General features: G+C 46.3%; 1 protein-coding gene across 3 annotated transcripts in view; it reads right to left on the reverse strand.

Moving 5' to 3' along the window:
* The window catches only part of ITPR2 (inositol 1,4,5-trisphosphate receptor type 2), a 380,387-nt gene that overhangs the window by 167,170 nt on the left and 187,316 nt on the right, over nucleotides 1–25,901 (reverse strand). For all 3 annotated transcript variants that reach the window (XM_007517924.3, XM_060194552.1, XM_060194551.1), the window contains 8 exons: nucleotides 24,152–24,317; nucleotides 22,316–22,489; nucleotides 11,827–11,916; nucleotides 11,593–11,718; nucleotides 9,888–10,010; nucleotides 8,526–8,726; nucleotides 6,283–6,534; nucleotides 3,787–3,912 (listed from right to left, as the gene is read on the reverse strand). In XM_007517924.3, the coding sequence (XP_007517986.1) occupies nucleotides 3,787–3,912; nucleotides 6,283–6,534; nucleotides 8,526–8,726; nucleotides 9,888–10,010; nucleotides 11,593–11,718; nucleotides 11,827–11,916; nucleotides 22,316–22,489; nucleotides 24,152–24,317 (1,258 nt within the window). The remainder of the gene's footprint in view (nucleotides 1–3,786; nucleotides 3,913–6,282; nucleotides 6,535–8,525; nucleotides 8,727–9,887; nucleotides 10,011–11,592; nucleotides 11,719–11,826; nucleotides 11,917–22,315; nucleotides 22,490–24,151; nucleotides 24,318–25,901) is intronic.

Genomic DNA, 25,901 nt, shown 5'->3' on the forward strand with positions numbered 1-25,901 from the left:
TTTTTAAGATATTAACAGGTAACTAATTTTTTTCAGGGGAGTTACTTGTATTTTCTTTACTGTCAGTCATGAATGTCTAATTTTTGCCCATTCTATTACTAGATGATTACTGCTTTTCTTTTCTAGCTCTCTAGATATAGTAAAATACACACACACACACACACACACACACATATTCTTTATGTAAAGGCTGTTGGTTAGTTTAGTGTATGTTAACTTTGCACTAATTTGGTATTTTAATATTCATGGTGTCCCTCACACTTAGGCTTTAGACTGTCTACCAGGGAAATGTCTATTCCTTTCCTTTGCTAACTTCATTGCTTCTAAGTTTCTAAACACCATTCTCATCTAAAGACAACTAACCACCTAGACAACCATCCATCTCTATCATTTCAATGACCTCTGAAATCCATTGCAATTTATGCTGTTAGAGGAAATGAAATTAGCAGCTGACTTCATTTCACCTTAAATGCCCATTGTCCTTAAACATCAACTGGATGTAGTTCAGAGCCCATGTCTAAAATGTTTTGTGGGTCTATCAGTCAAGATAATACAGCAAAATCATTAACTATCTTACTGAGGCAGTATTATTCATTGAGTCATCCAGGAGAGTCCTGGGTCAAGCTCCAACAGAACCTCCTCTCTCCACGTTGCCTGTGGTACCTCCCTTCTAGCAGTTGTTTTTATAATAGTTGATCCAGTGGGTCTGTACAGAAAAGGTGTGTAGATCCCTGAAAATAGCCAAGCCTTTCCCTACTAAAGGGTGAGGTACCTTTATTACATACTAGTACCTTGTATATGTAAAAAACTACTCTGGCTATTGATTTTTCTCTGTTGCTGTGCATATTTCATTTTATGCTAAGACCACACTTGCTTTGTTTTCCAATCACTTCTGAAATATTTTTTTAACTCAATGTTTTTTCTTTTTTATTTTTAATGATATTGGGGTTGTCACTGGAGCTCAGTGCCAGCACTACAAACCTACCACTCCTGGAGGCCACTCCTGCCACCTCCCCTCCCCCCTCTTTTCTATTTCATTGGATAGGACAGAGAGAATTTGAAAGGCGAAGAAGGATAGAAAGGAAGAGTGACAGACACCTGTAGACCTGCTCCCCCACTCATGAAGCATGGCCCCTATAGGTGGGGAGCAGGGGCTCAAACCCATGAGCCCTTGCACATGGTGGCATGTATGCTCGGCCAAGTATATTACCACCTGGCCCCTCAGACAATATTTCCTTATTCTCCAAATCCTTGCTGAGTATCTGCCATGTGTGAGACAGTGGGCTAAGGTGAGGCTTGCAGAGATTAACCTGGCAGGCAAGAGTCCTCCTTTGGTTGGCTTTAGCAGAAACAGACAAGAGTGTGGGTGGGGTGTGTTCTGGGAAGAAGGCAGAGGAATGGCCGCTCCTCCACCCCGGGGTGATTAGTGATGGCCTGCTCCCATACCTTCTAGCAGGACTTGAGGGAGGAGAGCCCAGCCTTCAGAAACACAGCTGGGGTGAAAGTCCCACACAGATGCAAAGGAGCAGAGAGGGGGCTGGGCACAGTATCCACACAGGGAGCAGAGAGTTGGCGAGAGAACAGAGGGACATGGGAGGTGGGAATATATGGGACAGCGGCCAAGTCATGAGGGCGGTTACTCCAGGAGGAGCCCCAGAGAACCCTGGGCCAGCATTCCTGTAATCAGCTGGCTATGGTACAGAGAACTGATGGATGGAGGGGAGACCATAAGGGACTGCAGAACCCTAGATGAGGGCAAAGGTGATGGGAACGTCTCGGGGGAGTGAGGGATAGAAGTGGGGTACACACAGGAAGAGGTTTACAGATGACACTTCCTCACTTGCTGGCAATGCCATAAGGTCATCTCAAGGAAACCCTGCAAAATGAGACACTGGCAATGCCCCATTTTACTTTGGCAAGTCAAGAAGAATGGAGAATCGAACTATAAAGAAAAACTTCCTCAGTCCTGTGGAACTGAAGACCTTGGAAAGTGTGCTTCCAGACACAGACACCTGCTCTCTTTCCCCTCAAGCCCATCCACCTGGCAAGCTGTGTGGGAGGAGAGAGTGGCTGGAGAGACAGTGGGAAAAGGACTCTGTGAGTGGGTGGGAATGGCAGGAGGCCATGTCCCGTGAGCCTCTGAGCACCTGGCCTCATCTCATCCCACTAGCCAGCCAGCTGGCAGGGGAAGGACTGTGGCCCATCACGGAGCCTGGAGACTGATGGTGTGGCTGGGACCATCCATATTCACAAGAGAAAAGTACAGTCAAAGGGCTGGCAATGTGGCCACCTCAGACAGGGGGCCTGCTCTGTCATGCACACAATGTGGGTTTGTGCCAAGCCCTGGAAGGAAGGGAAGGAGGGAGGGGGGATGGACGGGGAGCGGGGAGGGAGAGGGAGAGAGACATCAGAGCACTGCTCAGCTCAGGCATATGGGGGGTCTGGGGTTTGAACTAGGACAATTCTGGGGCAGTACTACTGCCATGTACCTCCTAGGCCATAGATTATAGGCATTCTGATCATTCAGTCTACAAAAATAAAGGAGAGGGGGCTGGGTGGTGGCACACTTGGTTAAGTGTACATGTCGCCATGCACAAGGACCTGGGTTTAAGCCCCTGCTTCCCACATGCCGAGGGCTAAGTGCTAAGTTTCACAAGCGGTGAAGCAAGTGTTGCAGGTGTTTCTCTTTCTCTTTCTCTCTCTATCTCTTCCTTCCCTCTCAATTTCTCTGTCCTATTACATATGGGATGGGGTGGGGGAGGGGGAATGGCCAACGGGAACAGTAGATTCATTGTACAGGCACTGAGTCCTGGCAATAACCCTAATGACCACAAAAAAAGTCCCAAAGTCCAAAACCAAAAGGGGGTTAAGTAAATGTGCAAACTAAAGCTAGATGCTCTCCCATGACAAGACTCCTTCCTGCCTTTATTCCATATGGATGGAACCAAGAAAGATACCTGCTGCAGGGCTGAGGAGATAGCATGATGGTTCTGAAAAAAGACCCCTATGCCTGAGGCTCTGAGGCCCCAGGTTCAATCCCTACCACCACCATTAGCTAGAGCCAAGCAGAGTTTGGGGAGGGGGGGGCACTTCCTCTCTATATCATTAAAAATAAAGCATTAAAAGAAAAAAGAAAATGAGTTCTTTAAAAAAAAAAAAAAAAAAAGATGCTGTACAGTGTCCAGAAACTGCCAGCAGCTTCACATGCCCTCTTCCCACATCCCCAGAAGTCAAAGACAAGGAAATGGACTCAGGGAAAGGAGCAAATCTGGACCTGCGTGAGATAGCAGCTGGTTCAGCTAATGGAACTCAGCTCCCAAGACAGCTGAAGGGGCCGAAGAGAAGGCAAAGCAAAGGCTCAAGAGGCTGGAATGCATCAGTCCAAAAACCACAGCAAACGGCTCTGGCAGTCTCTCAGCTCCGCTCACTGACAGCATTTGTGTCAAGAGTGATTAAAAAAGGCTCTCAGCCAAATGTCTCCTCTCACCAGCCCACAGAACCCACTGCAATTCCATGGCCTCACAGGCCAACGCTGCTCTTCTCACGTGAGGGTAGACACTTCAGCCACTGGTACAGGCCATGCTGGGGACCCTCTGTACATTAATGTTTGACCTCACTCATCACCAGGGGAGATGCACTTGTGAAAGTAATGGGCTAGATCAGAAGGTAAGGTAAGGGGATCAACTGCAGATTTCCATCAGGATGGTGATACTGTATCACCAGAATACATCTCAATGTCCCTATCTGCTATAGAGAAATAGATACAACGGCTAGAGTATAACTCACCCGTGCCATGTCCACCAAGAAGTTCTCAAATAGCTTCCAAATGTGGTTGCTTGTGTAGATTTCTTTCATCTCAACTTCAGTGTCGACGTAACAGTGATTCACGAAGTTCACATAAGCAATCTTAACCTGTACAGGGTTCAAACGCAAGAAACGGTTTCTTCATTGTTTAGCTGCAAATGCCCATGAACTCTGAGCTATCCCTAGTAGATCACAGGACTTTCGTGTCTGCCCAGAAAACAGCCCACTGCCCCCTCCACTAACAAGACTCCCCTAGCCTCAGTGATGGTAGGGCTGGTATCATATGTAGTGTGTCACACTTTCGGGAAGCCTGTGACAATATACCACCACTGGAGAAGTGAGGGCTGCTGGCAATGAACATTCCTCAAGTCTCTTAATCCTGTCAACAGACAACCAGATTCGATGGGTCGTGCTCCTCTCATCAGAGCTCCTCAAGGACCCAGAGCAAAAGAACATGAATGACTACAGACAAAAGGGGTGCCCATACCTTCAGGACTACACCTACCCCCCAAAGCCTACAGAATCCCAGTCCTGCCCTGGTGCTAGCATGGTGCTAGTCTCTCATCACTGATGGGCAGGTAGTCATGAAGCTTGTGTCAAATGTAAGGACATGCTAGGCAGCAAGGCAAGCTTCAGTCCCGACATCAGCAGACCTGTGTGGTACTGCCAGGAAACCAACAGTGGCTGGCCAGCCAGGCTTAGAAATGGTTTATCTTGGGGGCCAGGTGGTAGCACAGCAGGTTAAGCACACTTGGCGCAAAGTACAAGGACTGGCGTAAGGATCCCAGTTTGAGCCCCCCGCTCCCTGCCTGCAGGTGGAGGGGGGTCACTTCACAGGCGTTGAAGCAAGTCACAGGTGTCTATCTTTCTCTCCCCATCTTCCTGTCCTCTCTTGATTTCTCCTTTGTCCTATCCAACAACAACAGCAATAACACCAACAATAATAACAACAACAAGGGCAACAAAAGGGAAAAAATAGCCACTAGGAACAGTGGATTCGTAGTGTAGGCACCAAACCCCAGCAATAACCTTGGAGGCAAAATAATAATAAAAATAAAATAAATAAATAAAATTTTTAAAAAAGAAATGGTTTATCTCTGGGCTGGGGAGATAGCATAACCACGAGGCAGAAGGGGTTCATGCCTGAGGATTATAAGATCCCTGGTTCAATTCCCAATACCACCAGCAGCCAGAATTGAGCAGAGCTCTGGTAATAAGTAAATAAATAGTGCTGGGGGAGACAGTAATGTAAAATGACTTCCATGCCTGAGGCTCTGAGCTCCCAGATTCAATTCCCAGCACTGTCATAAACTACAGCTGAACAGTGCTCTGGTAAAAATAAATAAGCAACTAACTAACTAAAATAATAAATGACTCACATATTAGGAATCAGGAAATAGCTCACCCAGTAGAGTGCACACTTAATCATGTGCAAGATCCCAGGTTCAAGGCCCTGGCACCATGAGCAGTTGAGCAATGCTATGATGTTTCTCCTTCCCTCTCTGTCTCTTCTCCCTCACTGTCTTTCTCTGATTGACAGCAGGGGGAAAAGAATAAAAAGAGAAGAAAGAAGGAAGTCCCTCAGGAACAGAAGAATCATGCAGGTACAAAGAGCCCTGGTGACAAAAGTTAACAACCTAAAAAAAGTAAGCTTCCTGGGATAGGTTCACCCAGTACAGCACACACATCATAGTGTGCAAGGACCTAGGTTCACCCCCCCTGCCCCCACCCTGCAGGAGACTGGGGAAAAGGGGGAAAAGTGGTGAAACAGTGCTGTAGGTGTCTATCTCCCCTTACTCTTTCAATTTCTTTATTTCTCTATCCTAAATAAATAAATGTAAGTTTTCTACACTTTTTTTTTTCTCTGTTCTGGTACCAGAGTTATTACTAGGGCTTGGTGCCAACACTATGAATCCACTACCCCCAGCAGTCATTTTTATTCTTCTTTTCTTTCTATTATTTTATTGGATAGGACAGACAAATTCAGAGGAGGGGGAGAGAGAGAGGGAGAGAGGGAGAATGAAGAGAGAGAAAGAGAGAGAGTCATTTTTGCAGATCTACTTCACTGCTTGTAACGTGTTCCTCCCTGCAGGTGGGAAATGGGGACTCAAGCCCAGATGCTTGCATGTAGTAACAGGTGCCCTTAATCTGGCCCCCTTTCTACACTCTAAATTTCCTAAATGTAGGGGCTGGGCAGGGACATATAGAGCTCACATGCCACCATGCACGGGGATCCAGGTTCAAGACCCTGCTCTTCACAAGTGGTGAAACAGAGCTGCAGGTCTCTCTCTCCCTCTCCCCTCAATTTCTCTGTCTCTATCCAAAGTAAATGAATACACATCAGCTTTCCACACTCTTTCTGTTTGCCTAATTGCATAGCACAGGGGCTCCTTCCTCACAGCTGCCACCCTGAGGACCATGGGCAGTGCTGCTGTGACCAGCTGGCACAAAGTCCTGGCCACCACCGGCTTGGCTCACCTCAGGGATACAGTCGTCGTGAGTCACCACCCTGACAATGTCATCCAGGGGCAGGAGAGAGTTGCACTTGATCTCAGTGTAGACATTCTTGCCCTCGGTGCAGGCGGCCAGCAGCTCCACCAGCGTGATATGGTAGGCCAGGGGGCCGCTCTCATCCCCACGGTCCCGCTCAGAGCACATCATGTGCAGCAGGATGGGGAAGGACGCTCGGTCATTATAGAAGATTAGCACGTCTTCACCCCCGTTGATGAGCTGAAATGACGGGAGAGAGAGACAGAGAGTCCACATAGCCAGCCAGCCAGAACCAAACCATCAGTCACTGCCAAAGGCCTGGTCTAACCGGGGACACATCCTGCTCCTTATAAAAGCATCAGTAACGGGGCTGGACTGTGGCGCACTTGGGCGCATGTGAAGTGGGTTCACGTCCCTGCTCCCCACCTGCAGGGGAGAAGCTTCACAGTAGAGCAGGTCTGCAGCTACATATATACATACATACATACATATACTGAAGGAAAAAACAAAACAAAACTCTGATACCATGGCAGAGAGGGACTCCACCAAGGCAGGACTCCTAGTAGGAGGGGTCTAAGACACGTGCAGCATCAATGTCAAAACCAGCTGGGTGTGTGAGGGTAGCAGAGGCGTGGAGTCAAGAATCATAAAACACTGAACATAAGGCAGCATTTGCCAGTGTAACCCACCAAAATGGAACCTGTAGGATCCAGGCCATTTTCTCACCTCCAAGTGGGAACCTCCATTACCAAAGGATGAGAAACCTTCCAGGTCAAGGTCTCTTAATTCACACTATAGCACCTCCACTTAGTGGCTAAGTAAGCAAGGGTATTGAGCCAAAGAGAACGCAACAAAATCCAAAAAACCCAAGTCTCCTGCGCATCTCTAGAGAATGGAGATAGAGGCAGAGATGGCAGAGAGCAAAATAAAATTTTATTTAGAAAAAAACAGTAGTAAAAGTATGGACCTAGAGGATATAAACTCCCCACTCTATATTATTCATGGAATTTTTCGGAGAATTCCAATGAATGGTAACTTTCTGTTCAAATTCCAAAATGTCTTGTTTATTATAAGTACCAATTTTCTAACCCCATCATAAGGTATTTACATAATTTCCCTTCATATTATGAAAGTTGATGATGTACTTATATTGTTAAGTCAGTACTGGCATATTTTTAAAGTTTTATTGAAAGAGAATGTACCTGTGTCTAAAATGTATTATTTACATACTATTACTAATACTTCTTTTCCCACAGAATTACCTCATAGAACTGAAATAAATGCTTTATCTTTTCCCATTAAATCTCTCTTTGGGAAAAATACTATCAAATCAGTTCCCACATTCCTTGCCAGTGAAGAACTGTAAATGAGAAAAAGGCTAATTCTGCCAACTGAGAGAGTTCCCTGAGCCAATGAATAGCAACAATGCACACTTCAATTTATGGAGCTTTAGGTTAAATAATTAGAAGATTTCAAGGTGATAAAAGAACTCATGTTATATCAATATAGAAATCACCTTGATTACAAATCTGAAGGCACACAGCTCTATACCTTTGGTCTGGCATGACTGTGACACCAGCATAACCAACTGGGGGTCAAGGCGGGAAGCTGCCTGAACCCACAGTGTGCTCACAGAGCAGCAGTTCACCGTCCACCCCACCCCCAGCCCTTGGTTCCTGATGAATAGCTTATTCACTGCACAAATCTCAAATACCCAAATGGAAAAGAGCAAAGTCAAGGAAGCAATTCATTCACTCTTTGAGTTTTAACTTACTCCATGTAGGCATTTCCACGTGCAATAAGTTACTAGTAACTTTTTAAATTAATGAGTATCCCTTCAAAGCCCTCTAGCAAGTAGTTGCTAAGAACATTCACCTTTCTGTGTCTCAGAAACAGAGTTAGAAAGGCACTGGATAGGGCTAGGGAGACAGCATAATGGTCCTGCAAAAGACTTTCATGCTTAAGGCTCTGAGGTCCCAGGGTCAGTTCCCAGCAACAACATAAGCAAGAGCTGAACAGTGCTCTGTTTTTTCTCTGTTTTTCTCTCTGTATCTCTCTCTCTCTCAATTTCTGTCTCCATTCAAAATAAATGAATAAAAGGAAACACCAGGACTATCACAAAATCAGTTTATGCTTTGCAGCCCACAGTTAAACAAGGCAGACACCCCCCGTGTGTCTGCAGCTGTGATTCAGGCCCTTCCCAAGCCCCGGCTGGGCCAGGTGGCACCCACCTCGGTCATAACCATGTCCTGGCACTTCTTCACGTACTTGCCGTCGGCCTTGACAATGGTCTGCAGGAAGCGCAGGTACTCAACATGGCGGCCGTGCGTCTCAATGCAGTGCACCAGGTGCTGCACCACGCGCTCGCTGATCTCGTTGCACAGGTGGAAGTTGTTCATGAAGATGTGCCGCATAGTCTCTGCCTCCAGGAGCTGAGGAGAGGGGCCGTCAGCCCGTGTGCACCCCCTTCCTGACGTGAGGGCTCAGAATCCCTGTCCCCATACCCCCTTCCTGTCCTAGGAGACTCTGACTCACCACCCTGCAGTGCTGGTGTCCTAGCTCATGCAAAAACAAAGTGAGTTTTTTCTGCCCAAGTTGTCTGCAGCATGTGATGAGAGATAATCAGTATAAATGGAAACTGAGCTCACAAAGGAAGATTGCTTTTACATCAACGTTATTGTGTTTGTTTTTTTTTTAAGAGAATAAATCTGATGCAAATGCAATCATTTGGGGTAGCACTCTAAGCTGATTATTAAGATTAGAAGGGGGGATGGGTGTCAACATATATTACAGTATGCAAGGACCTGGGTTCAAGCCTTAGCCCCCACCTGCAGGAAGGAAGCTTCACACAAGGTGAAGCAGGGCTGCAGGTCTCTCTTCCTACTCCACTATTTCCTCCCCTTCCATCTCAGTTTTTCTCTCTATTCAAAAAACAATGAAAAAATTATGTTTACACACATTTGAAAAAAAATTTTTTTTGCATTATCAGGCCTTGTGCACTATACCCTTGCCAACATTTCTTTCTTTTTTCCCAGACAGAGATACCACAGTGCAGCTCTGCTATCCACAGAGTGTCTGGGGCCATGGCACTCAATGTGGTGCTGGTGCTCACACATGGTAAGGTGAGTGCTCTACCAGATGCACTGTGTCTCAGCCAAAAATAACTGGCCCAGGTTACACCGCATTATTTAATTATGCCAGTCTCAGTGGGCACTGCTACAATCCACATCTGGAACAAGGAGCTGTGGGCACTGATGTCAACATCCTGGGCACAGAATTCTGGAGGCTAATCATCTATAATTGCCTGTTGTATTTTCCCTTATCTCCACAGCTACACATAATACAGAGTTGCCACCTCTCTGTCCTTATGTGGAAGCAGACACACAAGAATGAAGTCACCACCTGCAGGTCAGTGCCAAGTAGTGTTTCTCTTGCTGTTTCCTTAATGGACAGGAGAGCTGTTCATGGACATGGAGAGGGCCCACAAAGGAAGGAGGAAGTGATGGGATTCGTGGCACTGTCCTTGCCAAGGCCAGCATGACAAACTTGATGGCCACTGCATGGTAAGTCCTGCAAGTCCCTTAAATACTCACCCCTGGAGTTAGGAACAAGTTCAGGTGCTTGTGGAGGAGGACTTGGTTCTGGGGATTCCCCCGACAGAAATTCTGCAGAAATGTGTGCGCCAGATTCATGACTTCATTCATCTTTTCGTCGTTCTGTAAGTTCCAAAGGAGTGTGTGAGAGGGGGAGAGGGGGAACAAGCCCTGGAGGGCAAACGTGTCACCAGCTCCTTAAAGACCAGGTACTGTGCCACCTGGCCTTGTCCTCCCCCGCACTGTCCTGTCCAGTGCTCCCAGTTCTGCTTACTGAAATAAGGAAAGAGATGAAAGACAAATCTGGATGGTTTCACTCATCTGCGGAATCTAGAGATCTGATACACACGAGCTTAAAAAACACAGAAGCAAGCAAGATGCTTCAGAGACTTGTGAAAAACTCTGGTCGTTCTTTTTGGGAGGTAGGAGGGTGGGGACACAGAACTTTGGTGGTGGGTGTGGTGGGGAACTACACAGTGTAATCCTACAATCTTGTGACCTACTTTAAATCATAAATACATTAAAAATGGGGGAGGATGCTGCCCTCCCCCCCCAAAAAAAATCTCTGAGAAACAAGTCTCAAAATTCATGAAAAAAGTGAAATCCTTCTTTTGTGTCCTGGAGCCCCGCTTCTCCAGAACCCCACCCCCACTAGGGAAAGAGAGAGATAGGCTGGGAGTATGGATTGACCTGCCAATGCCCATGTTCAGTGGGGAAGCAATTATAGAAGCCAAGCCTTCCACCTTCTGCATCCCACAATGATCCTGGGTCCATAGTCCCAGAGGGTTAAAGAATAGGAACATTATGGGGGAGGGGGGGATACAGAGTTCTGGTGGTGGGAACTGTGCGGAGTCTTACCCTATGGTTTTTGTCAGTATATACTTTTTAATAAATAAAAATATAAAATAAAAAAAAGTGAAGTCCTCTTTCAGGCAGTGGCCTCACTGACATCTCTGAATTCTCCTGTGTACCAGCACACCAACTACATGTGCCCATTATGACACAGAAGGTAGACTCGTGCTCTGAGTAGTCATTTCCAGTGGGTGAATTTAACTTTTTCTTTTCCCCCCTAGCCCAGGAGCCTACAGTTATGTACCTATCACTTAGCAAACACTGTAAGGGCATTAATGGGCCCATTTCATTATATATAAAAATGAGAATGAGCAAATCAAACAACTGGGTTGTTGGCAAAGTTGTGACTTTTTTTTCCCTCCGTGTTTTGCTGTGCAAAAGAATGCGGCGTGACTTTTTCAATAACCCAGCAGTCGATCGGTCCCCTATATCCCACCCCTAAGTGGAAAGTAGGAAATTTTCTTTCAGAGGCCTCAGGGGTGTTTCTGAACTCTCATCGTTGTCTCTCATGTGTCTGAACAGCCAGCTCACTGTCTGGAAATGAGTTCCTCAATAGAAAGCTGCAGTGAGATGTGCAGCATCACAGTCTGCTTGATGGGGGCCTGATAACAACTGGTGAAGTGGAGAGAGAGACTGCGGTAGAGCTGAGGACTCTACAGACAGGAGGGAGTGTGGGAGGGAGCTGAGAGGACAGCAGGGGCCTGGTTCACCATGGTGTCTGTGTCTGTAGGGCACAAGTGCTCAAGGGACCATCAGGCTGGCCACAAGCTTTCCGAGAGTCCAGTGAAAAAAACCTCTGTCACTGGAAAGCAGGCTGAAATAGGAGCAGTGGGAGGAGCAAGCGCTGCCCCACCTTCTCATATGGGATCTGCAGCAGGTCCAGCACCACGGAGTGGGCACCCATGTTCTTCAGCAGCCGTTGGTGCTGGTTCCGACACTTCTTATTCTGCACACACAGCTTGCTCAGCCTGATCAGGATCTTCAATGAGAACAGAAGCCATCAGTGTGATCAGTGATAGCATGAGGCGTGACGTGAGGTCACATGCATGCACAAGACCGTCTATAAAGATGCTGGGCATTTGCTCACCTCCTTCACCACCCGGTAGTTGTTGCTCTTGTTGCTGTCAATCTGAGGTTTCTTTGTCCCATCCTGCACTGGGCTGAGGATGATGGCTTCCTGTAAGAGACACAGAGACGCATCTTGTGCTCTAAGTCACAAAGCTATGGGCTCTGCAATCCATATATTTTGGAATTAATTTATTATACCCCTGAAAGGTAGATTTTATCTTTTTACTTTAAATCCCATAGAAAGTTTGGGACTGGGTGGTGGTGCACCTGGTTGAGCACATGTGACAATGCACAAGGACCTGGGTTTGAGCCCCCAGCCCCCACCTCCAGGGGGAAGCTTTGCAAGTAGTGAAGCAGTATTGCAGGTATCTCTTTGTCTTTCTCCCTTTTTATCACCCCTTCCCCTCTTGATTTCTAGCTGATTCTATCCAATAAATAAATATTAAAAACAAGAAAGTTAGTTCTTGGGCTTGAATGAGTTATGCAAATTCTGACTACCCAGTAACAAAATAACTCATTCAAGCCCAAGAACTTTCTATCTCCCCTCCCCATCTCCAGCTGTCTCTATCCAAAATAAATAAATAATGTGAAGGCGAGTGACAGGGAGCTAAGGAGGGCTGGGTGCTCTGTCCCTCTATGGAATAGCGTTTGCTCGTGGGACAACTTCCCAGATGTGTACATATAGAGAGACAGAGAGACAGACAGGGAGACAGAGCACTATCCCAGACCAAAGCTCTCCAGCACCACAGTGCTTCCATGTGGTGTACGGGACCTCACACCTGGGACGGACACAAGGCTAAGCAGGCCCTCTCAGGTGAACCCTCTCACCTTCCTCTGTTACAAACAACTTCATACATGGACTTTTTCTTCTTTTTTATGCTTTATTATTTTTGGATAGAGACTAAGAGAAATTGAGAGGGAAGAAGGAGAGAGACAGAGACACTTGCAGACCTTCCTCATCACTTGTGAAGCTCTTCCCCCTGCAGGTGGGGATCAGGGACTTTTAACATGTTTGCCCTATTGGCTGTGCCACCCCACCCCCACCCTCCTTAATCTGTGGACATTTATGAAGATTAAGTGCACCCGTGACCTTGGGCAACAATGAATGGATCTAAGAGAACTGAATATAAGGTCTTTCCCACAGGAAAACTCTCTGAGGAAAGAGAGAAAATTGGGGATTGGAGGGGTGGTGGGACTGGAGCTGAGCAGAACTCACTGTCCTCAAAAGGAGAGGGAAGACAGTGCTATGCAGGAGGTCAGGCTTAAGTCAAGGCCTGGAAAGACAAAGACTAGTGTGTCAAGCTTGAGTGATAATGGAGAGGTGGGCAGAGACACTGTCAGGTGGAGAAGTCACCATGGCCAAAGATACCACAGTAGAAACAAGCATCACAGGGCATAGAAAATTTGACAACCTGGTCACTACCAGGCCACCCATCATCCAGGGCCCTAGTCAGGGAATCCTTGGATGGGCCTAGACCTCTAACAGATAGATCCCTCTCTCCACCATCATTGGTCATCTCCATCAGGAACAGTATCATGAAACCCTCTTGTGGGCCCCTACAGAACCTTGCCCTCAACAACAGTGCTCCAAAAGAAGGCTGCGTCAACATACTCTGCCACTCGAGGAAGACCGATCCTGAAATGAGTGCAGCCTAGAATGTTCTCCACTGTGACCATGGACTGTGAGCTCAGATTGACAGGGATGCAGAAGTTACACTAAGTATGTGCTAGATATGAATATGCATGGGCCCCATGTCAAATCAATGGATTCACAGTTAATGGCATTTACATACTTTCCCTATATTTGGGAGTTTTTCTCTGCCTTGATCCAGCTTTCTAGTCTTATACTCAACTCTGACACCATCTTCCCAGACAATACCCCTAGCCCACATAAGCTGTTGGACTTAGTCAAAAATTAGTAAAGTCATGAGCCCCTTGGAATATACCTAAAATAAACTTCCTAGCTCCTTCCAACATGAAGACCCCAAATTTCATCTGCTATACTTTTACCTTTCAGTTCCTGATTATTAAACAAATTGCTGTACTGTATATCTTAGTGATTTTCAGCCACCAAGTCACAGAGGCTACCATGAGGTAAACCTGGCTTTCCTGGGTAGACAACCTCACCAGTGTGTCCTGAAACTCCACCACCCCAGAGCCCTGCCCCACTAGGGAAAGATAGGCAAACACTAGAAGAAGAAGGGAAAGATAGAAGCAGGCTGGGGGTATGAATCAACCCATCAATGCCCATGTCCAGCAGAGAAGCAATTACAGAATCCAGACCTTCCACCTTTTTCATTTCATAATGATCTTTGATTCATACTCCCAGAGAAAGAATAGGGAAACCTCCAACAGAGGGGATGAGATATGGAACCCTGGTAGTGGGAACTATATCCCTCTTATCCCACTATCTTGTCAATCATTATTGAATCACTAATAAAAAAATAAAAAATAATAAAGAGAAAGAAAGAAAGAGGAAATGCTGACAGCCAACAGTGTACTTGTGGAAGGCTGGCAGGTATGCAGCATGGAGCCTAAGAACTTGCATCATTCATAATATGCACAAAATGCACCTGAGATGAGTGTCAAGTTAATCTTGAATCAAAAACACCCCATACTCCTGACACCTACACTGTGACACTGATGTCACAAGTTTAGGTGTTCTGGTGTCTCTCTCTCTGTCCCTCTGGTGGAATGCCCCCCCCCCCCAGTGAAAAGCGGTCCAGAGCAGAGACATCAAGCATGCATAAGGCCCCAGCTCCATGAAAATAGCAATGGCTGATGAAATGTAGAAACTGCAAACAGTAGAAATACAATAGTAGCTTGTTCTGACGGCAAAGGTGGAGGCTGAAGTTAACAAAAGTCACGTTCACTTATTTTCTGAAAGAGACGGGGTATTAAAGAAAACCAAGTTTGTACAACAGACGAGGATGTAGATGTCAGTCAGTCTGAATGGATTGGTGGAGAATACAAGGCAGAAAGGAGACCTTTCTGAGAAATGTTAACTTACTGAAGGGCCAGTTAAAATACAAGCAACGAGAGTCGGGAGGTAGCACAGCAGGTTAAGCGCACGTGGCACAAAGCGCAAGGATGGGCATAAGGATCCCAGTTCAAGCCCCCAGCTCCCCACCTGCAGGGGAGTCACTTCACAGGCAATGAAGCAGCTCTGCAGGTATCTTTCTTTTCCCCTCTCTGTTTTCCCCTCTTCTCTCCATTTCTCTCTGTCCTATCCAACAATGATGACATCAACAACAACAATAAAAACAACAAGGGCAACAAAAGGGAAATGAATAAATAAATATATTTCTTTAATCTTTAAAAAAATACAAGCACCATTTCAGTCTATTTTTCAAACAGTGACCTGAAGAAAATACAACTGTCTCGATTCAAGAGAAGTAATCTCACTACGTACCTCACTACGGAAAAGTTAACACACATTTTACTTCAGCCCAGGGGCAAATATACACAGTGCTAAGCTCCTTAGGTGAAGGAATTATGATGAGCAATTACCTTAATTTAAAATCACCATTAGTCAACAAAAGGAGGCTCTGCTGGTGAGATCCCTTTTAATTTCAGAAAATAATCCAACACAGTTAAGCTGAACAAAACAATTAGCCCAGAGAGCATCTGGAGGGTTCCAGAACCACCACTGGGGAACTGAAGGAACATGTGAAGTATAGAGCTCAAGGGAGGCAGTGCTGTGCTGTCTGGATACCCAGATGGCCCACTGAAAGGGGCGCCAAGAGTTTTCCTCTGATAAGGATAGATGTTGACAGCCTTTTAAAGCTTTCTACAAGACTTGGATCTTGGGAAAGTGCTCAAATCTACAAAGCTCTGGCTACCAAAGTATCCTTTTGGCAATGGCAATGAAGAATAAGCAGGGTGCTCCAGAAGCACTCACACTTTACTGAAATTGCTTCCTACCATCTGGAAGTAACTGGCATTTATTTCCCCTTGTGGAATAAGGAGAACCGCTCAGCTGAGTGACAGCATAGGAGTGGCTAGATTGCTAGTTGGGGACAGGCAGTGTATTAAAGCAGCAGACTGTGAAACAGCAGGGTCTAGAAGAGTCTGATTGAGTAGCAGGGACTGAAGGAGCCAACACCTCAGCAAATATGACTTTTAAAGATAGCCCCCCACACATACACACACCCAGAACGTCTTTTGCATCACGTAAGGAAGCTTTCTATAACATCAGCAAAATGGACATAAGAAAATGCAGCATGGATCTTCCAGGTAACTCAATCTCGGCATCATTTGTTGGAGGCTTGGTTTCTTCATTCCCATGAGGGAAGATTAGTTCTTGCCAAACACTTTCCAGATGTAGCCCCAGAGGAGAAGTGGCTGGATCTGCAGCAGCTGGACTGAAATAGCTCTGGGCCTGCCTCCTCTCCATCTCCCCTTACCTTCCCCAGTAAGCCAAACCCAGAGTCAGCAAGACCACAGCGCCTCCTGCTGTGCATCTGTGTGGAGTTCTTTCTCCCTATGGTCAAGTCAATGGAGTCAAGAGTCACCATTTCCCAGTTGTCCTCCTCCCTACTTCAGAGGCTGATGGCCTCTGCTTCTCTCTCCTGCCTCCTCTCAAGTATTTTTTTAAAATAACAACAGGGAGTCAGGCAGTGGCAGACCCACTGCGTGCACAAGGGCCCAAATTCAAGTGCCTCCTCCCCACCTAGAGAGGGAAAGCTTCACAAGCAGTGAAGCAAATCTGCTAGTGTCTGTCTCACTTTCTCTCTATCCTTCCTCTCTCAATTTCTGTTTTATCAAGTGAAATAGAAAAAATAAACATAGATAGGGAAGAAGGAAAAAAAAAAGCCACTGGGAGCAGTGGATTTGTAGCACCAGCAATAAGCTCCAGCAATAACCCTGGTTGTAATAAAAACAAATAATAATATAATAACTTTGAGTACCAGGTTGGCCAGACGGTCATGCAAGTGAAGCTATTCCTACCTACCAATGATGGCTCACTGGGGGACAGGACGGTGTTTCTTCTTCTTCCCCTTGGGGAGTAAGGCCACTAACCTGGGAAGACATCTAGGGTATAGGACCCCTAAAATCATCCTTCACCTCCTCATCTGACTGGCACCTGGGTCCAGCCCGGGCAGTGGGGGGGGGGGGGTCACAGCTGACAGTACCTGCTTCCTTAGAAGAGAACCAGGGCTGCCTGGGGACAGGGTCCACAGTCCACCGTGAGTGACAGAGGTTGTGTCCACCGTGATTTCTGCACAGGCATTGCTGACATTTTCTGCCCAAATCCTTCAGCTCAGGAATGAGTCCCCTCAGTTCAAGGAATTGAATTAATTATTCCCAGCCTCACCCCCCCACCCAACACACACACCCCAGACCAGCATTCCTCCCTCTCCCTTCCCCTCCCTTCTCCAAATACCAGATTCCCAGGAAACACCCTCCATCTCCCTGGCCAGCTGTAGCTCGAGGAAATAAGCAGAGAGGGAGATGTCTGCCCCAGAGTGTACCCCCTCTGCTCAGAGATATGACAGGAACAGCTCATTGGGTAGCTCACTGCTTTGCCCTGTACAGGACCCAAGTTTGAGCCTGGACCCCACTGCAGTGAAGGAAACTTCAGTTCCGTGATTTCTTTCATTCTCTCTCTGCCTTTGTCCCTATCTAAAAATAAAATAAAGAAAAATTGGGGAATTGGTGGTAGCACAGCGAGTTAAGCACACATGGCACAAAGTACAAGGACCAGCTAAGGATCTGGTTCTAACCCCCGTTCCCCATCTGCCGGGGGAAAGCTTTACAAGTGGTGAAACAGGGTTGCATGTGTCTCTCCCTCTCCATCTCCATCTCCCTTATCCCTCTCAATTTCTCTCTGTCTCTATCCAATAAAATCAAAATAAGTAAAATATTAAATAGAAGAGAGGAGGGAGGAAAGAAAGAAAGAAAACTTGAGCATACGCTGATATGGTATGTTCCAAGGAACTAAGTACTGCTTTCCATGAAGGCATGAGAGAACCAGGAGAACACAACAACATGCCCTTCAGACTGGAAGAGCGTCCACAGCACCCTCCAGGACTAGGCATAGTGCAGAAACCACAGGCAGCTCTCTGCTCAGCAGTCACACTGTCAAACAGGGCAATGTGGATATCATTCCAGCAACATGCACACAAGCTCCAAGGTGACTGAATCCACTCCTATGCATTCTACTCCACAAGTGCTTCGACTCGCTGGGGAAAAGAAACCACACAGCTGTGGAGAATCCTCACCAGTAACATGTGAGATTAACAGCAGATGGCAGCTTAAAAAATTCTTTTAAAAAATCAACAGCCTTTTATAGTAGGACAGGAAATACTAAATTTATGTTGAAAATAGAAAAACAAAAACAAACCCAAACACGGCATTGCTTTTAAATGTTGACAAGAGCAGAAGAGAGTCTTCCAGTGGAAGAACTTCTAAGGAACAGAGGCAAGATGCAGATTCTTATGATTCTGGGTAAGAATCTGCATCATAAGCAAACAGGATAAAGGGCTCTAAAGGTAGCAATTGGCTGAAAATGAAACATAGGTTTTTCAGGTGTCAGTGGCGTGAAAAGTACAGTAATGAGTTGAAAGTATGGCATCCCCTCAGACACAGAGGACTGGGCTGTGGGCTCTGACAGTGACAGGGAAAATAAGTGCACACCACGTGGCAGGGGTGGCAGCTCAACTGGTGGGGCATAGGACTCGCGCATGCCTGAGGCTCCTGGTTCCATTCCAGATGCCAAATGTACCAGAGTGGTGCTTGGGTTTCTCTCTCTCCCTCTCTTGTAAGAATTCCTATCTCATATGTAATCCATGAAATAAATCTACTAGAAATAATGGTGCATAGGCAAAAACAGAAACTGGCAAGAAGAAAACAAATTGAGTAAAAGTCATTTCCCCCCATCCCAATTCCCTACCCTCCACGAGACTGTGGAGCCAGAAGTTTCTGTCTAATCCATAGGAACCCTGTGCAGCAGGCAGGAAGGTGAGGCATTCTGTCAGCCAGCCTTGTCAGGAGCTGGCAGTCAACCACAAATCTTGCTGAAGAAAGAAACTTTCTGCAGAGCCATTTCCCTGCTGTGTAGAATCAAAGCGCTAACAGCTGGAAAAACACAATGTGCTTTTAAGATCTCCTTCTAGAGCTTGCTTCTCCTCTGCTGGCTTCATCAGAGAGGAGATCAGAGTGGCAGGCAAAGAATGGATGCCAGCTTTTACTTTTCAAGAGCAAGGGACATGGAGGTGATGGGGGGAAAACATCAGAGAAGGTGAGGCTAGAGAGAAGCAGGGGTCAGCAGGGGCGGAAAGAGGAGGAGAGAATGAGGGGAAAAGAAAGGGCCCATTCACTCTCTCCCTCAGATCAGTCTGCAAACTAGAATGCAAAGGCTGTGAAGAGAGCTGAAGCAAACACAGACAATGAAAATATAACATTGAGATTATACCGTCTCCAGGGATATGCAAGAAGGTTAAAAAAAATCTTCTGAAGGAACTTGAAAATAAACGTTTAGCGCACACCTTAAAATGCAGCAGGCCTTAGGTCCCAGGCCCAGCACCACATTGGAGTATCATAACAGTATCAAGGGGACTCCATGGATGGTGGCAAGTATTGTGTTCTCTCCTCTCTTGTGCACCCCCCCACACACACACATACCCACCATGGATTATGGAATAGGAATTGGGCTGGGAGGTAGATGAATAGTTTTTGCACAAGCATGAGGCCTTAACTTTAGCATGAACAGGAACTTCTCATGGCAGCACTGGGGGCCCCAGGGGCCTGCTTCTCTTCGGAAGGAGGTGGGGTATCCTAACCTCACCTTTCCTGGGGGGCTCTCCTGAGCTCAGCCCACCCTCCGCCCTGGATGGAGAAGGCAGCATGCACTGAGGGTGATACATCAGTAATTGCTCCTCATGTGACTGACAGCATCACCTGGGTACACTCCAACTGATAGGTTTCAGCAGTGAAGGCAGAGTGTGTAGTGTTCTGAAGATACACAGGATCTTCATGCCTGAGGCCCCTGATGCTGCAGATACAATCCCCCAACACCACCGAAGGCCAGAGTTGAGAAGTGCTCTGAACATGCTCTCGCTCTCTCTCCTTCTCTTGTTCTCTCTCACACAATAAAGAAATAAATCACTGAAAACAATAATAGAGGGAAAGAAACACTGTGATGTACAACTCAAAATAAAGCCCACGAGCTTCAGGGGTGCATGGAACTCCTAAGATGACCAGATCCATCTTATTCTCCTCACTGCCTCCTAAGAGACCAGAGACAGGTCTGAGATAACTCCAGATTTTAGGGTGAGCTCTGTTTCTGTGAGCCTCTGGGCTGAGCAGGAGAGAGAGAATGCGTGGAGACAGTATTTGCTATCACAGAGCAGAAGAGTCACGTTCCTGTCATCGGGTCTTCTGACGACGGGGCAGGCGCACAGGAAGGCCATTATGAGCAGGATGAACACAATGCCAACTATGCTGTGTGTGGAGCCTTTGTGGAGTCCGCCCAGCCACAAAGGGGGATTATCTCAGGGCGCTGCTACAGGGCACGCCACCTGCTACTGGATGTTTCCATTGAGAAGGTCACACATCCCTGCTGATGGCTGGACAGGATCTTGTGGGAAGGAGATCATCTGTTCTGTTGCAGGCAATATCCTGTTTACAGCAGCCGCCATTCTCTGCAGCGGTTGGTTCATTGCACAAACTCGACTGCTTGGCTGTCTGCCAGGACCTAGATGGCAGTTCCTCATCCTTTCGCCTTAGAGGTCCGTTAGTGAATGTTGATGTAGCTGCTCACTTTCCCCCAGGCATTATGGATCACAAATTTAGCTTTCGAGAGAATGCTCAAACCACTGCCTCCCGTGAATTTCTCCTGCCACCTTCCCAGTTGATAGTGGCATAACCTCAAAGGTAATGAAGGCCCAGACTTGGATGCAACCCAGATGCCAATGGCAGGTAAGCGGTTGGGAAAGTTGTGGTATATGTACACAATGGACTACTACTCAGTTATTAAGAACAATGGGTGGGTGACACAGCGTTGCAGGTGTCTACCTCCCCATTCCCTCTCAATTTCATTCTGTCTCTATCCAAAATTAATGAATTAAATTTAAGACAAAAAAGAAAGAACCGTCAACCACTAAGTATGGTCGAGGAGAATTGCGGAGATCTTTCTGACTATACACACATAGAAGTAAAACAGTGACTCTGTCTCTTCTTAGTAAAGAGAGGCAGCAGATGGAGGCTAGGAGCCATAAAAACATCTGTCCAAGCACTGAATGTGCTATTGGCTCGAGATCACCAGTCTACACCTGGTAACTTGGATCTTAACTCTAAAAAGTCTCATGTACATGTCAGAAAGTAAACAAAAGCTGAATCACAGGCAAAATAGGAGGTCTGCCCAAGGTCTGCATTTAGCTTAAGTGAAAAAAAAAGTGGGAAGAAAACTTAAGTGTCTATCATTGAGGACAAGCCCATTCTTACTCAATATTCGAATCCCCACTAGTAACGGGCCCCCCAAAGCCTTAAGTCAGCAGCCGTGTTTAATATAGTTGCAGAATGCAGTGTCCCAAAGCACTGTGCAGAAGCAAATGAAATCTCCTCTGGATTAAACACACGCCCCAGAGGAAATCCACATTTAAAGCTCCACGGAATCCAAGTTTGCAATAAAAACTTCTGAAATCATTAAATGTCTAAGAAAACAGAAGCCCAAGGGCTTCTGCAAGAAAAGCAAACTTAAAGACTAGAAGACCCTCCTATCCCAGAATGACTAAATTCTACTTATACAGAGCTGATCTGAAAATCTGAACCTTCATGGTAAATCTGCTTCTGTTTCTTACATGGTAAGAGACAGAAAGAAATAAAGACAGAGAGAGAAGCAGAGAGGAGGAGGAAGAGGTGGAGGAGGAGGACAAAAATAAGAGTCCCCACCTTCCATCTCCAAAGGAAAAAGTCACTTGAAACCAGACCAGAGGCTATAGACTTCTAGGCAACACAGGCTTCCTTGAAGGCAAATGCCAGAACAAATTCTGATCCAGAGACTTAAGTCAGATGTGAGTAAAGTTCAAGTTTGGGGAACTGAACCTGCATCAGCCTGAAGCTTGCAGTCAGATTAAGTGTGAGGAAAGGAAGCCAGGTGGTCTCGGCCAGTAGCACCCCCTGGCCACAGGCCAAGGCAATTACAAGCACTCTAAAGAGGAAAATGCCCTGAGAATGAGGTGGAAGGAAGGAAGGAAGGAAGGAAGGAAGGAAGGAAGGAAGGAAGGAAGGAAGGAAGGGGGGAGTTAAAAAATCATATGATTCAGGGTATAAAAGATAATAATTGGGCTAAAGAGGATAATGAACAGCACATTACATTCATGTGGTTGTTATAGCTACTTCGTGCATGTCTGATGCTCCAAAGTCCCAAGTTCAATCTCTCTACCACCATAAGCCAGAGCTGAGCAGTGCTCTGGTAAAAAAATAAAATAAATCTTAAAACTGTACAGTAAGCCATTAACCCATGATTCTCTGCCAGTAATTCAGAAGAGGTCTCGCAAGCAAACCTCCATGGGTTCCTCTCCGCCTTTCACTTGGTTCTCACTCATCTCCCCGTTCTCGTAGCTACTGTTCTTCTCCACCCACAGTTCAGACTTCTCCACGGTGAGCCGCAGCTGGTCCAGGTCGGCCTTGATCTGCTTGTAGTTGTCCACATCTTGGCTGGACACCAGCAGCTGTACCTGCACACGGGAGATCCAGTCCAGGGTAAAGCAAGGAGTTTCCCTAGTTCCTTTCCCCCCCCCCCCATCTGACTCTCCAGCTTTCCATCAGGTCTCTCAGTGGGGACTGACTACTACAAGAATATTCATGGAGATTCAGATGTACCGGGCCCAGTCAAAACACACCCAGCACTCGGAACTCTGAACGACAGATACACTGTGGCCATCTGTGGTGATGTGTTTTTTAAATGAGCCTTCACGAAGCTTTTCAAAAGGCTGAAAAGTGCTTTAAGATAATAGACTTCTTAATTTATATTTCACTGTGAAAACTGAAATTTTCCCACACTCACTCTGGTGATTTGAAAAGGAGCCAATACATTAAAAATAAGTGGGGTGGGAGTGGAGGGGTGGGAGGTAAGGGGAGATAACACAATGGTTATACAAAAAAAGACTTTCATGCCTGAAGCTCTAAAGTCCCAGGTTCTATTTCCAGCACCAACCATAAACAGGAGCTCATGGTGAAAAAAAATAAGCAAGTAAATGGAGCAGTCCAAGGAGGCAGTGCTTTAGGTCCTGGATTTGATCCCTTGCATCGTTTGTGCTAGAGTGATGCTCTGGTTCTCTCTCTCACTCTTTCACTAATAAATAAACACATCTTTAAAAAATAAAAAGGGGAGCCGGGCGGTAGTACAGCAGGTTAAGTGCAGGTGACGCAAAGCGCAAGTACTGGTATAAGGATCCTGGTTCAAGCCCCTGGCTTCCCACCTGCAGGGGAGTCACTTCACAGGCGGTGAAGCAGGTCAGCAGGTATCTATCTTTCTCTCCCCCTCTCTGTTTTCCCCTCCTCTCTCCATTTCTCTCTGCTCTATCCAATAACAATGACAACAATAACTACAACAATAAAACAATAAGGGCAACAAAAGGGAATAAATAAATAAGTAAATAAAAAGAAGTAGAAAAGATTCTTTTATTAGATTAAGATTTATATTATGCCATATAGAAATATGTGCACCATTGTATTGATTTACATACTGGTCTTTGAATTATTTTGTATTTTAAGCATTCCCGTAAAACTTACAAATGAAGACCAACACTCTACTGAATAAAATAACTACTAGTGAACCACATGAAACACTTAGGGATTATTCATTAACAGGTTCAAGACTGAAATAATTCAAAGAGGACAAAGAAAAAAATTATACTCATAACATTGTCTCTTTTAGGTTGTTTTCAGTCACAAACTGTCAATCTCAGCACTACCCACCTCCCCACCCAAATACCTCAGTAAATTTTGGGGTCAAAAATAACAGCAGTGGAAATCAAATTCTAATACAGGAATGTCCTCCCAGGGTTTCCCCCAAATCTATCAGTTTGACATCTCACTACAGAAATTAACTGACAGTCATGTGGAGGGAAACTGCATAAGAAAGACCAAGTCTTGGCATTAGACAAGGTCCCATGTGTCTAAAAGGTAGAGTGGCAGGGTGATTAGGGCGGGGGCGGGGGGGGGGGGGGGAAGCATAATGGTTCTACAAAAAAGACTTTCATGCCTGAGGCTCCCAAATTCCAGGTTCAATCCCCCAGCACCACCAAAAGCCAGAGCTGAGCAGTGTTCCAGTTAAAATAATACCAGCAGCAATCATTATGATTATTGTAAAAATAATATAGAGGGGTGGGACTCACCTGCCTGAAGGCCTGCAGCACCTCGGCCCTCTGGCTGAAGTGCTTGAAGAGCAGCTGCAGGGCCCCGGACAGCAGAGGCGGGTAGTCGTGCATGATCAGGTGGATGAGAACCCGCAGAAATGTCCTTCCTCCCTCGTCATCCAGCTGCACTGGGGTCTTCTCCTTTCTAGAAAGCCGCAGAGATTTCTCAAGTGACTCAGAGCCACATAGGGCCTGCTGGTACCTGGTGTACAAGCTTTTGTCTATGTCATCAGAGACAAAGCACATATTTCCCCAGGTGGAAAGTAAAAGGGAAGGAGGTTGTAATTTTTTTTTCTCCTTTCTTTTATTTTTTGCTCACATACCTGATGAGGAAACTTGTTCAAAGAAAAGCCTGTGGTGGGGTTAGAAGATAGGTCCAGGGGTGGAGCACACACTTGAGCTTCTATGAGGACCTAGGCTGTAGCCCCAACACCATGTGGAAATATAGCAAGCATGACAATGTTGTGGTCCCTCTCTGTCTCTCTTCATCTTAAAAGGAAAAGGGGTGGCTAAGTGGTGGCACAACTGATTGAGGGCACATAATACCATGTGCAAGGACCTGGGGGGTTCAAACCCCTGGATTCCACCTGCAGGGGGGAAAGCTTCATTAGTGGTAAAGCAGTGCTGCAAATGTCTCTCTCTTGAAGAACATTCTCCCTCTCTCGCCCTCCCTCTCTTTCTTTCCCTCCCTCCCTCTCTCTCTCCCTCTTCCATCCATCCCCACTTCTTTGTCTCTAGTACACCAGGTTAAGCGCAGGTGGCACAAAGCGCAAGGACTGGCCTAAGGATCCCGGTTCGAGCCTCCGGTTCCCCACCTGCAGGGGAGTCACTTCATAAGTGGTGAAGCAGGTCTGCAGGTGTCTAACTTTCTCTCCCCTTTGTCTTCCTCTCTTCTCTCCATTTCTCTCTGTCCTATCCAACAACGACGGCATCAATAACAGCAATAATAACTACAACAATAAAAAATAAATAAACAACATTTTTAAAGAGTCCACTGGAATAGTACAAGTGCAAATCCCCAGCAAGCCCAAGGGAAGGAGGAGGGAGAGACACAGGAGGAGGAGGGGAAGGGACAATGAAGAGCCTGCATTTCTCTTTGGTTGTGACTGTGGTGGGCTGTCTTCATACATACACACGTAGGTATGAAACCAGCCCAACATCTACGACTGCACCCAAATCTGAAATCAGCTTGAAAAGAAAAGTCTGACTTTGTCCATGAGAGTAGGGGTATCCCGATGCCCCAGTCTATCTAGCAGGGGGAGGAAGGTGACCCCCAAGGCTAGGGGTCTCAGTGTTTATTCTGGAGAAACAACAGGAGGTGTGGCAACCTGGGCATGGACAAAAGGCGGGACCTGCATCAATGCAGAGACCTTGGAGACAGACCAACCAGCTAGGCTGTGCACCATGGACTGGGGCTCTCAGAACGTAGGGAACTGTCCATGACAAGTGTGGCTGAGGAAGGACTTTCTCTCTCCCTACCCCGACCCTCCTTCCCCCTTCCACTCCCTCTCCCTACCTCTCTCTCTCTCTCTCTCTCTCTCTCTCTCACACACACACACACACACAGTCACCACAACCAGCTCAGGAGTAGAGATGCATTTTCATAGTTATCAGATCCCATGTTGCGTAAGTCCACTAGTTAAAAGGTCCATTTACTTTATATTTTTCTCTTTTTAATTTTTATTATTTATTTATTAGATTGCGATTGAGCTTTCCTCCTGCAGGTGGG

Source organism: Erinaceus europaeus, chromosome 7 (assembly GCF_950295315.1).
Source record: "Erinaceus europaeus chromosome 7, mEriEur2.1, whole genome shotgun sequence".
In the NCBI taxonomy this organism is placed as follows: domain Eukaryota; kingdom Metazoa; phylum Chordata; class Mammalia; order Eulipotyphla; family Erinaceidae; genus Erinaceus; species Erinaceus europaeus.